At 42.2% G+C, this 14,445-nt stretch overlaps 1 protein-coding gene across 2 annotated transcripts in view; it reads left to right on the top strand.

Annotated features, from left to right (window-relative positions):
- Positions 1-558: 558 nt before the first annotated feature.
- Positions 559-14,445, top strand: part of WDR93 (WD repeat domain 93) — a 29,354-nt gene continuing 15,467 nt past the window's right edge. For both annotated transcript variants that reach the window (XM_089537948.1, XM_089537947.1), the window contains exons 1-12: positions 559-599; positions 1,276-1,601; positions 3,689-3,884; positions 4,829-4,893; positions 5,659-5,737; positions 7,274-7,482; positions 9,124-9,165; positions 9,867-9,954; positions 11,750-11,933; positions 13,032-13,102; positions 13,356-13,442; positions 14,273-14,404. In XM_089537948.1, the coding sequence (XP_089394074.1) occupies positions 572-599; positions 1,276-1,601; positions 3,689-3,884; positions 4,829-4,893; positions 5,659-5,737; positions 7,274-7,482; positions 9,124-9,165; positions 9,867-9,954; positions 11,750-11,933; positions 13,032-13,102; positions 13,356-13,442; positions 14,273-14,404 (1,507 nt within the window). In that variant the 5' untranslated portion in view covers positions 559-571. The remainder of the gene's footprint in view (positions 600-1,275; positions 1,602-3,688; positions 3,885-4,828; positions 4,894-5,658; positions 5,738-7,273; positions 7,483-9,123; positions 9,166-9,866; positions 9,955-11,749; positions 11,934-13,031; positions 13,103-13,355; positions 13,443-14,272; positions 14,405-14,445) is intronic.

The following is a 14,445-nucleotide window of genomic DNA, read 5'->3' as shown; positions in this document are numbered from 1 at the left end:
TCCAGTCCATTCATGAAGTGCTGCCGTGCCCTCTGCTCAGTCCATTAGATCAAGTGTCGTGGGGGCGTGGCTAAGAGTTGCCACGCCCCCTCTTCAGTGCTGCCATGCGCTCTGTTCATTAGACCAAGGGTTGGTTGGGGTGGCGGCTAAGGGTTGCCACGCCCCTCATGCTCAGCCCATTGGGGCGAGGGCTTGAGGGGGACGTGGACAACGTCTCCCATACCGCCTTCTCAGTCCATTGGGCCCAGGCCTCGTGGGGGCGTGGTCAGCCCATGGAACCGATTGGCCAAGGGCTATTCAGTCTATAAGGCAACGACTTCGGGGGGCGTGGTCAAGTGCTGTCACGCCCCCTGCCCAGCCCATTGGTCGAGGGGCGTGGTTAAAAGGCTGCCACGCCCCTTGTTCAACCCATTCGGTCAAGGCTTGTTGGGGGCGTGGTCGCCACGCCCCCTTTCCTCAAATGCCGGACGTGCTCTACTTCCGGCCCTGTTACTACAGCAACGGGACAACTTCCGGTAGCAGGTGTGTTGAGTATGTGGGTGCTTTTGCTGCCTCCCTTCAAAGTCTCCCAATGCTCCAGTGCTCTCTGCTCAGGCCCTGTAAGGATGATGAATGGAGCCTGGTAGTAGATGGAATAGTAACCAATAAGTAACATGTAGGAGCACCTTTGAGACTCACTGGAAGAAAGAAGTTGCAGCAGGGGCTTTCCTGGACCTGAGTCTATTTCCTCAGATGCTTCTGGTGGAGTGTGAGCCAAGGACAGACCTATAGGTGCCATAGGTGTGTGAGAATGTCCCATATATGGCACATATATATCTCTCTGCCCCTGGCTCCCACTCCACCAGAAGCATCTGAGGAAGCAGACTGGAGTCTAGGAAAGCCCCTGCTGCCAACGTCTTTCTTCCCTTAGTCTCCAAGATGCAGCAAGATCTCTCTCTACAACAGACTTATCACAGCTCTACCTTTGGAAGCAACAGTACAGACTGCAGGGAGATCTTGTCGCACCTTTGAGATGAAGGGAAAGAAGATGAGCTTTTGTAGAATACAGTCTGCTTCTTCAGATGCCTTTGCAGATCCAAAGGCACCTGAAGAAAAGCCCAAGTGCATCTGAGGAAGCAGAGCAAAGGCTATGAAGAAGGCTCACGCTGCCAACGTCTTCCTTTAGTGAGTCTCAAAGACGCTACAAGATTACTGCTAGCAAATAACTAAGTCCTCTTTAAAGACGGCCATGCAACGCTAAAACCTGACCAGTGACCAGACTGTGTTTCCTTTCAGCATTTTCTCCGCATTTAGAATTGCAAAATCCCTGCATCAAGGTTACTGAGAACAGAAGGATGCCCTTGTTCCTCCGGAAGCAGCCCCCGGAGATCCCTTCTCCCACCGAAAAGGACTGGATTAAGAAGGACGAAGAGGAAGACATCTTCCTCAAAGACCCCGATGACTTCCTTGACTCTCTGCCGGAGCATCTTCGCATGGTCCACAAAATAGTGACGGTCCTCTTCGACCGCGCCTGGGAGATCATCGAAGGGGAAAACACGCTGCAGGAGACCAAGCAGCAGAACCTGGCTCCGACGCTCTACCATCCTTCGGAAGAGCTGCAGGTATTCGGAGACTGACCAGGGCAAAGTATGCTCAGACTCTTGTATGTGACTCAAGGAGCTGGGGATGCTCAGCCTGGAGAAGAGAAGGTTAAGAGGTGATATGAGAGCCCTGTTTAAATACTTGAAGGGATGTCATATTGAGGAGGGAGCAAGCTTGTTTTCTGCTGCTCCAGAGACTAGGACCCGGAGCAATGGATGCAAGCTGCAGGAAAAGAGATTCCACCTCAACATTAGGAGGAACTTCCTGACAGTAAGGGCTGTTCGACAGAGGAACACACTTCATTGGAGTGTAATGGAGTCTCTTTCCTTAGAGGCCTTTAAACAGAAGCTGGATGGCCATCTGTCAAAAGGGATGCTTTGATGGAGAGTTCCTGCATGGCAGAATGGGGTTGGACTGGATCAGGGCCCTTGCGGTCTCTTCCAACTCTATGGCTCCATACAGACAGGCCAAAATAAAGCTGCTCTGGGTCACTTTGGAGGTGTGGTGTTTAAATGACACACACATCTTAAGAAGCTATACCAAAGCTGTACTACAGTTCTTAGGACTGGATTGTGACTTTGGTGCGGTTTCCAGACTCTTAGGACACATGCATCATTTAAACAGCATACCTCCAAAGTGACCCAAAGCAGCTTTATTTTGGCCTGTCTGAACAGGCCCTATGATTCTATGTTCAGGAATGGGAGTTGTTTCCTTGGAGTAACTCCCATTAAACCCAGTAAGAAATAAGTTGGGTGTTACTGGAAATGTGCCCCCCCCCCCCCAAAAAAAAAGCAGGACATTGAAGTATCTTCTAATAATAAATTGTTTGCCCATGTATATATTTTACAGTATTTGATTTTGATTTGATTTATTACGGCACATAGCCGGCGTAGTAAAAACAAATAAATTGATTTACAAAAATTAACCGGAATTAAATTAAAAGGCAAAAAACATATATTGCAGGACAACTGATAAAACACTTGTTTTAAAACAAGAATGCTTTCTGTTTGTGGGTTTGTGACATTGGCCTACACTAAGAGCTGCCTCAGAGGCCTTTATTTAACTTCAGCGTCACCATATTATTAGACTATGATCTGTTTAAACACTTCCAATCTGAATCTTGCTTTGCTGTTTACTTCTGTGATGGCTTGTGTCCTATCCTTGCGATTCATATGAATCACTTTGGTTTGAACATGCATCGCAGTGGTTTGTAACAGTCAAAATCTCAGCATCCTCATAAGAGCAGGATATCGTTTTGGTACACTGGAGACTGACAGGTATAGATCAAAATAATAAAAATTAAATTCATAAACTGAAAAATAAAAAATGACATGCAGAAGCCTAACAGAATAAAGAAAGTCTTCACTACAGCAAGGATTACCACTAAAGAATAGTGTGAAATGCATCGAACAACTGAAATCCCTAGTCCAATATTAAATACTTATTTTATTTATTTAAAGCATTTTTTCTTTGCTCTTCATCATAAAAAGAGCAGCTTTAAAAGATGAGTAAAAAGAAACTTTTTGTCCTCAAGCGAATAGTCTAAGAGGCAAAACCGAAAAGGAAAATGGATTGGGAAAGAAGAGGTCAGAAGCAAACTTCTTAGGTCCAGCCCTATGACCTGCTAACTCTCTCTCTACTTCAGTAACTGCAGTGGAAGGGCTGCTGTTTCCTCTCCATCAGCCTTAACGGTTAGATGCTAGCTCTCAACGGGCCCAAACAGACAGGCCAAAATAAAGCTGCTTCGGGTCACTTTGGAAATATGCTGTTTAAATGACACACACATTTTAAGAGGCTAGAAGCTGCGCCAAAGCTGCATTCTGGCCCTTAGGACTGGAGTGTGGCTTTAATGTGGCTTCTAACCTCTTAGGACCTCTTAGGATGCATGCATCACTTAAACAGCATACCTCCAAAGTTACCCGAAGCAGCTTTATTTTGGCCTGTCTGTTTGGGCCCTACTATTCTACCAAAAGGAAGATTCTCAGCTGTTATATGTTTTTGTGAGCCGCCTTGGGTTTCATTCTGGGGGAAAGGCAGCGTATAAATGAAAATAAATAAATAAATATGTTGAAACTGCTGTGCTCTCTTTATTTTTTAATTTCCCCAGGTCACAGGAAAGGCAAACTGCCTGGCGCTCTCAGGGGGATATATCTTTGCTGGGCTTTCTACCGGACTTTCCATCTTCAGTGCATCCACACGCGAGAGGCTTTGCGCTTGGGAATCAGCCAAGCTTGAAATTTGCACCATCCAGGTCTCAGCCCTTGGTGGTGGCTCCTACCTCTTTGGGGCAGTTGATGAGCTGGGTAGGTGCTAGCTGTTTTCTCCTTGGATCATTCAGAAAGCATGGTAAAGTGCTTGCTAGTCTTTATTACATAGCCTCCCAATGGGTCTCCTTTATTCTAGGATCAAGGACTAGTTACATTGGCTGGGGCGATTGCCAAACAGCAGCACACTCAGAGTAGAGCCTACCTGAATCAACGTTGCCAAATGTCATGCTCATTATAATAATGGCTTGCTCCTGTAGTTTTTATCATTTAAGGGAACTCTATAGGCCTGTGTCTATTTAAGCCTCGTTAGTTAGTTTTGTGCTAGGAGATCTGACTTGAAGTCTTCAAGAAAGTGGCTGTTATTTCTCCATTGCTGTTTACTGGATTCCTGGTGAATACCCCAGAGATGTGTTAGTGAGCATCATACCTTGGTAACATAACATAACTGCCAGTGTCTGTTGGCAGCCTTCCTCATTGGCACCTCTTCCTTAGATCCTTTGATATTGCCTTGTGGGAAATAGAACAAGATGGCTGCTTGCTTGCCACAAAACTGATGCTCCATGGTCATAATAAGCACCAAACTGAGGTTAGGCATGAGGAGAAGGACAGGTGAATAAATGCTGGCAGCAAGCATATGCTACTACTGAGGTTTGATGGACCAGGGACTGCAAGAATGCAGGGTCTGTGAGAAGCACAAATAGGGAGGTGACAGTTGGGTTTGACAGGATCAGCATTGGGGCATTGTGAGTTTTTGGACCCTTGGCAGGTCCAACCATGCTGACTTCTCACACTAGTCTTGGAAAAATGGCAAGGCTTCCTTCTTTCCAGGTCAGTACTTCTCAGAAATCACAGCTGAAATATTGATAAACTCTTACAATTTGTCGTTTAGTGGAGCGAGGAAGAAGATATATGACATTTTGCCAATGAACATAAAGGAAAAGAAGCGTCTTTTTGCAATCAGTCTTTTTTTATTGTTCCAGGTACTGCCCGTCTTTTTTATTTTATGAAGGAGAACCTCATTCATATAAAAGCCATAAATGAAGTGGTGAGTCCATCACTGTGTCTCAGTGCTCAGTTATCTAAGTCTTAGCCTTCTGAAAACCTCATTTTCCCAGATCCATTATATCATCTCATGTAGATATAATATGAAATAAGAGGTGCTTCTATTTATCATGTATGATTATAAATCACACACACACTTCAGTTCCCTCACATCATTTGACATTCAGCATAAAACTAATCTTCCCTTATTGTAAGGGTAGGGAACATGTGGACTTCATCTTGTTGGACTGCAGTTCTTGTAATCCCTTGCCGTCCAGCTACACAACTCTGCCTTATTTGGAAATGGGGCCATTGATTTCAATGGAGCTCATTTCTAAAACTGCAGCCTAAGGACCTAGCTTTATGCATACTGAACTTACAAGCCCTATTTAATTCATTCGGAAGGAAAAATAACAACCACTGCAGTCCTTTTCTGCAGCTGATTATCAGACTTGTTTCCTCAAGTCCAAATGTTAAAACGAGTTGCCACTTCAGATCCTAGAATCAACTATAATGCCATGTATTTTCTAGTGAACATCTTCCATCTTGTTTCTGCCCTTCTATAAATTATGAAATGTCCCCAACCCTTTGCCTCTAGCTTTCCTTGTCCTTTTGCTTCCAAATCAAAACCTCTTGGCTAGGTGTGTTCAGGCAGATACCTTAAGGAGCACATAATCAGATTCCCTGACTTGCTATCCCAGTTCAGCAAGCCCAGCCTGTTCTAAGTATATCTTTGTTTCATCAACTGTTTTGTTATGTTTTTGGACAGGAAGATATCAGCAAGCGAAATGCATGTGTGATCTTGCAGCTCTCTCAACGGGCTGATTATGCTGGGTTCCTGCTGCAAAGTAAGTAACATGGTCTGCATTTTTGTTATTATTCATCACTAATGTAGACATGTTCAGTCCATGGGATTTACCTATGTGTTGACTCACTATACAGTAATCGATTGAAGAGGTCTACATTTGTTGGGACGGACCAACAAAATGCCAGCAAGTGTTTGCCAAAGCTTGGGAAAGTTACCATTTTAGACGACAACTCAGAATTTTCCAATTACAATGGCCTGTAGTTTCAGGAAATGAGAGTCCAATAGTCATAGAATTCCAGAGTTGGAAGAGATCCCAAGGGCCATCTAGTCCAACCCCCTGCCACAGATGGCCATCCAGCCTTTAAAAAACTCAAAGAAGGGAACTCCATCACACTTTGTACTGTTTAGGTGGAACCTCTTTTTCTGTGGTTTGAATCCATTGCTGCATGTCCTAGTCTCTGGAGCAGTAGAAAACAAGCTTATTTATCTATTTATTGTTCCATTGTCAATATGACATTCCTTCAAATATTGAAATGTGGCTATCATGATAAAAGAGGCACTAGCCCTCTCTACTCTCTCTGCCACTTCTGACCCTTTTGAATGCCTGAGTGGGGAAATCCCAGCATCGGTAGCTCTTTGGCGCTTTCGCTTAAAGGCATGCCCAGATGGCATGCAGATGGGGTTGATGCTTCTTTCAGGTTTTCCTAGGACAGAGTAAACTACTGACGTTCATCACTCAGTGAAGGAGATGGTTCCTTTTTTTGATAAGTGTTAATACAGTACCTTAACTCTTGCCTTTACATCCTTTTTGATATATGCACGTTTTCTTAGCTCCGCTTGAGTCTGTTTGCCTCCCCACACAAACAGTCACCATTTACTGTACTTCCCTCCTAACTCATCCAGCCTTTAGGATGGGCAAAAAACAGTTAATGTTTGTCAGAAGTTTGTAAGCTGTTTGGCATTGTTTCCCTTTGCTTCATCCTTTACATCAATTGTTACAAGCCCATACGTTTTAACCTTGGTTTATCTACGGGTCATATCAAAAGCCATAATTTTATCCTCTAACACCTGCTCTCAATTTACAGAAGAAATTAGCTTATACTTGAGTATATATGGTAGATACATGGGCCTCAAGTTGCTGGACATTGTTTTCCAGTGGGACAAGCAGCTTGCACTTGCTGCATTTGTAGCTACCATCTGCATTTGTAGCTAGCAAGAACATAAACATGCCATAGCTGCCGCATGTGTCTGCAACAGCTCCCTCACTGAGGGCCGAAACAGATGACCTGAAAAGGGCAGATTAGGGCCGCCCCAAAACTGGTGAGATACAGTGGGAGTTTCAGTCCAGTAATACCTGAATGACCACATGTTTCTTACCCTGCAATAAGAAAGCATGCCTAGCACAGCACCACGTGGAGTCTCATTATGTGGCTGTATCTGTAACTCTACTTGTGATGACATGTAAGACTAGTCTGTTGGGGGGAACAACAAGTCTCATTGCCTGAACTGAGAGACCTTTCTTCCCCTTTTCTGTTGCCTCTTGCCTCATGTGCTTTATTCTGATTTCACAATTCAGGCAGCTCAGAGGTTTGGCTGGAGATTTACCGATTGCCTAAGGATTCCTGGCTGAAGGAGATGGAACAAATTCAAGCAGTGGCAGTTATATCTCCAGGTCAGTCTCCAGGTTCTGGAGGTGAGAATGAAAAGCTCAAGGAAGTGGAAGTCAGCCATTCACCTCTCCCAGAGAAGACTGGAGCAAAAGCAGGAAAACGCCGTTCCCCCAAGGTTAATAGTTATTATAAAGGCTAAATTATTACAGTGGACCCTTGTTATCTGCTGGGGTTTGGTTCCAAGATCCCCGTGTATAACAAAATCCATGGATGCTCAAGTCCCATTAAATATAATGACATAGCAAAATGGTGTCCCGTATAAAAAATGGAAAATCAAGGTTTAATACTTGAAATTTATACTTTTTTGGAACATTTTCAAACCGTAGATGCTTGAATCTGTGTATTAAAAATCCATGTATAAGAAGGGTTGACTGTATTTACCTTTTGAGATGTCGTTTAAGTCTTTCACAACCTGAATTCAAACCTGTTTTCCATTAATATAAGTACTGAGCTGGAACGTATGGACATTTTAATTTCTTAGTAAAGGCAGCAGTCTGTGTGCTCTTGGTACTTTAAAAAATATATTAGGTTTTTTAAAATCTTCTGTTTAACATCCTTGGGTGTTGTTTTAAATAAAGGCTCCGATGGTTGGCAATGAAAAGGAAGTTAGGCTGAATCAATATGGAAAAGTAGAAATAAGTGCTCAAAACAATACTGTGGTGTTTGATGGAACATGATTTAGCTGTTGCAGGTGCACTGGAACAGCCCATTATTTGTTTAGGGGGCTGTATGCACGAGTTGTAAGGCCTGTGTTCTCCCAGGCTTGGCATCATCCTGTGCAGACAATGCAGGCCAACAGCCCCAGGCTGAGACTGGCCAAACCAGATGCTGATCTGGTTCACTTCTGATTTTGAAAAAAGACATAGTTATTTCCTTCTGTTAAACAGTGCAGGGGGCCTTGAAGCTTGTTGAAAAGGAAAATCACTGCATTTACAAGTTCCCTGGAGAGGGAGTTCACCTGACTGCCAAAAAAGGGCAATCCAGGTGAGTTAGGGGCTACAAAAACAGCTTCATATAATCACTTCTTATAATAATTTATTGCCTCTGATCAGACCAGGGAAACTGCACAAAAGCTAGATTCAGACCTATGAAAGCAACCTATAAGTCATTATTAGTCATCTCATATGGTTTAAGACTAGGCAATGGTCAAGAACTGACCTGCCATTTCTAATGCCTGCACACTCTCAATCTTTGTTTCAGGGGTTCTTCAGGAGCACTTGTTTTACTTCCATATCGCCCAGATACTCTTTTCCAAACTCTTGATAAAGAACTTCACATTTAATGAAGTGATGTAAGACTGGCTAGAATCATCCTTCTCTCTGTGATGAATAAGTATACCTGAGAATTAATATATGGACTCAACTTGGGTAATGCTAATTCAAACAGTTCAGAAATATGGTGACATTCCTTTATCAAAGATTAACTGATAGAGCTCAGGAAGTTACTTTTAAGAAGAATGAATATGATATGCTGAAACCATTTGCTGTTGAAGACTGGTAGGATGATACTGTGGGACCCACTTATGGATGGCTTTAGCCTGTCTGCTGTTATATTAATTCTTCTTAAAAATAACTTTCCAAGTTCTTGAAACAGTACCCTCTTTCTTTTCATTTTCTTTTTGTTTCAAGCAGAAAAGAAATAAACCTGTTTTAAGGGATTATTGATCTGAATAATTCTATGGGAGCATATTCTTACCTGGAATTAAGATATTATAGATTGCTTTATATTAAAATTTCTGTCTTGTTTGGTTCTGTAGCAGAAGAGTTTGGATATCCAACCTCAAGTTACTGAAGAGATGGTAAGCAGTCTTAAATTTTATCTTCTCTGGGTCACTGAAAACTCTGAAACTTGAGCCATTAACCATTTTCCACAGAGGACACCTTTGAGAAGGAATTTTGGGAATGGGGAGTGTGCCAATGTCCCAGTTTCCCTTTCTGCACATGCTCTGCTACTCAAATCTTATTAGCAGATGACACATCTCCACACCCTCCCTGCTTTTTTGTTTGACAGTGGGCAAACATATACGGGGAACTCAGCCCTCCTTCTTGGTCTGGTTATAGACCAGGAGTTGATGACTCCTAGTTTAGATTTAGAGTGTAAGCACATTGTGACCGTCCAAATGTTGTTAGACTGTCATTACCAACAGCACTAGTACCCAGCATAGCCAACAATTAGTGATAATGGTGGGCCTGGAATCCAGTATCCCGATGGCTACCAGTTATCTGCCTCTGCTGTATATCATGTCATGTGTTCTGTGATCTGGAGCTAGAGATGTATTTGGGAAACATAAAATGCAGTTACTGTTTTCTGAGTCAAGTCTGTTTTATCATAGCACTAAGGAAATGCCAGTATCTTCCTACCCCTAATTGACAATCTCTCTCTGAAGATCATACATGCACAGTCTAACAACTTGTCAACCTAGCCAGAACTAGACTAGTTCAAAAAGCTTTTGTGGGTAGTTTAACAGTTGATTAGGATTACCCATTTGCTTCATTGCAGGATTTGCAACAACTCCTAAGCAGAATTGAATCTAGGCTCGCTCCCCCTGTTCTGCTCATGAAGCTCAGGCCACAGAAGCCACTTGCAGGTTAGATTCTCTTTGCCCTCTTCTCTTTTCCCAACTTTTCCACCTCAGCTTTTGTAAAAAGTGTAAAACGAACAAAATAAAATAGAAATACAAACCACAAAAAATAGGGTATTATATATGAACAAGACTTTAGCTTCCCCAAAACTTTTCTTCTAGCTGAATGTTAAGCAACATCAGGGATATGGGGGAAAAGGTGTGACAGTTGCAAAGTTTAGCCTAAAGAGTTTGAAGAGAAGGTGCAGGTAGTGTTAGGAGACTTGATTACTGTATGTATTTGACTATAAGTTGACTTCATGTATAAGTAGAGGGCAGGTTATGGGGCCAACATTATAGATTTTGATATGACCTGTGGATAAGTCAAGGGTATACTTAGGGGCCTGAACAAAGGATCTGAAGGATGAAGCAAAGGAGAACAATGCAAAAAAAAAAACCCTACACAATTCCAGCAGGAATAATGTTTGTGCTCACACTAAAGGCTGGATTGATAAGAGAGTAGAGGAAGTTCAGTGCTTCCAGGACAGATTGCACTCTTGCCTTTCACCAGAGAATGGTACACACACGTACACACACACAACGTAAAGTATAGTACCTACATTAATTTATGGATAAGTCGACTCAGGTTTTGGAGGGGTCAGTTTCTTGACTAAAATTTCTAAACTTATACATGTGAATATACAGTAGGTTAATTTGTGCTGGATACAATACAGTTTCACATTGCCTCATGTTTGCTACTGGGACAAAGGAGCTTCAAAACTGTTCTCTCTCTTGGAAAATACAAAAGCTAGGAATTACCGTAGTTGGATTTGGGATCTCTTGTAAGAAACAGACCTGAGGTTTTTATAAAAAGGCAATGATAGCAGCCTTCCTGACCCTGGGAACCTTCAGGCTTGCAGCTACAACTCTAACAATCCCCAGTTAGCATGTGAGAATAACAAATTTTAGGTCATGGGTAGGTACTGCAGAGTCAGTAAGAAACCAAATGGGATGGTATCACTTAGTGACTAAGTGAAATATCCCTATAATCATTATAAAGGACACATGAATAGAGAGAACATAATGTGGAGAAAGTCAAAGGGCGAAATGTCAGTGGGCAATGATCAGAAGGGGAGAAGAAGCTGAAAAAGATAAAGCTGTGGAGAAGAAGCTGGGCAAAGGAAGAGAAAGAAGGGAGGAAGGGAGACAGACAAGATTTCAAGAAGTGAACACAGTCAAGGGGGACTTACTGACTAAAAGAACATCTGTTTAACCAAGCGGCAGTTAAATGATCTCAGGCCAAGTATTTTACTATATTGGAGAATTAGGTAACTTTTGGTCTTTTTTCTTATTTATAGATTTGTCCCTATTTGCAGGCTCATGACCTAAACTTGAAAGACTAGGGAAGCTGAAATGGAAAGGGATTTGGGGAACCCTTAATCTGCATGAAGTAGGGCAGTGAAATAAAAATTTGTCCAATGCTGACCCTGATGAGATATTTTCCAGGCTGGAGGGCTTGGTGAATGGATTAAACTGGCTGCCCTCTACCATGCTTTTCTGACTGCAATATGCCTTTCCATGCACTTCTATGAATGCTTGCTTGGAGGAAGTAAGCCCCATTGCATTAATAAGATCTATTCCTAGGTTAGTGGTGAAAGAATTGCAGTGTTTATTCCTTACTGAGTTAGTTAATCTCTTCTCTTTTTTCCTTCTGAAAGCCAAATCCAAATGATATGGATAGTGTGAGATAAATGGGAAAGACTGTAAGGTGTACGATTCAGAGTGGAAACCGTTTTCTAGTAATGTCTTGCATATGCCACAGGAAGCATCTTTAAGAATCCTTTTGAAGCCTTAATGAAGATTGATGATGGCAGTATTATTGGCTTGGGATACAACCATATGATCAAAGACTGCCAATGGGAGCGACAGGAAGCCATTTTTAACAGTACTTTCCAGCAGTATCTGGAGACAGAGGATGATCTAGAGCCCAAAGAGGAGAAACCCAGGTGAGAAGGGAAAACAGTATGCCCACTACCAATATTTGAAGGGATGTCATATTGAGGATGGAGCAAGCTTATTTTCTGCGGCTCCAGAGACTAGGACATGGAGCAATGGATTCAAACTACAGGAAAAGAGAGTCTGTCTAAACATTAAGAAGAATTTCTTAATGGTAAGAGCTGTTGGACAGTGGAATATACTGCTTCAGAATGTGTTAAAAATCTTCTTTGGAGGTTTTTAAACAGAGGCAGGATGGTGATCTGTCAGGACTTCTTTTTTAATTGTGTCTTCCAAAATGGCAAGGGGCCAGCACAGCATAGTAGTTTGAGTGTTGGACTACAACTCTGGAGACCATAGTTTAATCCCCACTCAGCCATGAAATCCACTGGGTGACCTTTGGCAAGTTACACTCTCTCAGCTTCAGGGGAAGGCAATGGCAAACCTCTGAACAAATCTTGCCAAGAAAACCCGATGATAGGTTCGCCTTAGGGTTTTCATAAGTTGGAAATGACTTGAAGGCATACCACACATACACACATACACACACATGTCTGCATGGCAGGGGGCTGGACTGGATGGCCCTTGTGGACTTTTCCAATTGTACAATTCTATGACATGTTTCACATCTTTGTAGCTTGCTGAGTGGGGGAGTAAAACCTCTAGTTTCTTTCTGCTACTGAAGTGATGCTGATTTAGACCTAAATTCCGTAATTGGTTCTACAAAAAAAAAAATGACTTACCAAATTGACTTACTAGTTGCTTTAAGCAGGGTAAAAATCAAGTCAATAAGTAAATAGATAAAGTGCCAATAGATTCCATGGGCTGGTTAGACTAGGTAGTTGGATTTAGGCCTATGTCTTTTGTCTGGCCTGCCTGGCTTTATAGTGAAATTTGGTGGTTCGTTTGTGATATTTTATTTGAAGGTTTGGTATTTATTTTGTTTTTAATTTTTGGTGGAAAGATGTTGGAGATAGCACACTTGCGGATGCTTTCAATGAATTAAATGTTCTCATTTGATAAGCTTTCCTAGTATTGTTTTCTTTGTGTAACTTTATTTTGAATATCACATTTGGTTTTACTGAATTCTGGTCTCTTCCTGTTTTCAGCAATGCTATGTTTCATTTTCACTTGCCTGGTCGCATCTTGCCTCTTGGTACTGAAATCAAAGCTGAGCCAGGTAATTTCCAGTTTTCAACAGTGTAACTAACTCTACTACAGAAGGTTTTTTTTTTTTTTTTGCCAAGATTATATAGTTAAGGCAGGAGCCCAGAACTAAGTGCCAAGAATTTGAAGAATCGGTGTTTCCTCTTGCATTTGGGTTTTGGGTTTTCCATTTTGCTCCCAAAGTGAAGGGGCACGTAGAATCTGCAAGTGTCCTATCTTTCTTGCTGCTCTGCCTTTCATTGTATCCTCTTGTTCTTCTTCTCCAGATGTGCCCGTCGCACTCAGTGTTCATTGGAGCAGTAGTCACAATCTCTGCTTTTATCTTCTCAGTCGCCCACCAAAGGAGAAGGCAGGTAATACAATGATTATCAATGAAAACTTTTTGTAATCTAGAGGAACTTCCAGGTTCTCCTGTTACTGTAGACCAAGGATAGGGAACTTGTGGTCTTCTAAGTTGTTGTTGGAGTGCAGCTCCCATTCTCTTTGCCTGTGCTGGCCGAAGCTGGTGGAAGTTCCAATCCAACATTGTTTGGAAGGCCACACCTTCTCCTTTCTTGTTGAAGACTGGCAATAGTTCATACTCTTGAGCTGATCCCCTCCTACAGTGTAAATATTGGAATATAAACAGATAAGGGATACTAGCATTCAGAAATCCAGGTATTAAGAAATGTTCTGGTAAAGGGAGTACATTCTGACCATCGGTGCAGCTCTATAGTTCTGATTTTTCAGAAGTAAAGGCACAACTTCTTTTTTTCTGCCATGGAATCTAGGTAAATAATTTACAGTATGTGTGGAGCACAAAAACTTGTTTACAGTTGTAATGATCATATCATGATCATTGCAGATTGATTAATGCAGGTTTGAGAAAAGTTTGCATTTTGAATATGTATCTAATAAGGGTACCTAATTCAGTTCCAGGACACAGGCTTCTTATCAGGGTTCATCATACTGAGAGGGAGCTTCAGATAATTAAAAGGCAGTGGGAGCCAAGCAGAAGATTCTTTCTAAGATGGTATCTCAGAATTGAGAAACATATGCCAGGGTACCTTATAAGCCACAGATCAGACATGGCATTTCTTGTAACCCACACAGTTTGATTTAGCAATCATTCTTCATTCCAGAGACTCCTAGGAACTGGGGCACTGTTCTTTCTTTCATTCATTTGGTCTTCCATTCTCCCTAGATTCTGATCCAAAACCAGACATCGTTTGGCCATGTGCTGCTCCAATTACATGTTCGGCTATCACACCTTGCTCTTCTTACCTGGCTTTTGCCTGTGAAGACAGAACCGTTACTGTCTGGGATATATCTATTGGTGAGCTTTCTCCTTATCGGCTTTCATGAGATTGGCAAGAG

This window comes from Sceloporus occidentalis, unplaced genomic scaffold (genome assembly GCF_023333645.1).
Source record: "Sceloporus occidentalis isolate IW3139 unplaced genomic scaffold, rSceOcc1.0.p SCAF_9, whole genome shotgun sequence".
Taxonomy (NCBI): domain Eukaryota; kingdom Metazoa; phylum Chordata; class Lepidosauria; order Squamata; family Phrynosomatidae; genus Sceloporus; species Sceloporus occidentalis.
Note: the sequence above shows the minus strand (reverse complement) of the source record. Positions and strands in the feature narration are given on the sequence as shown.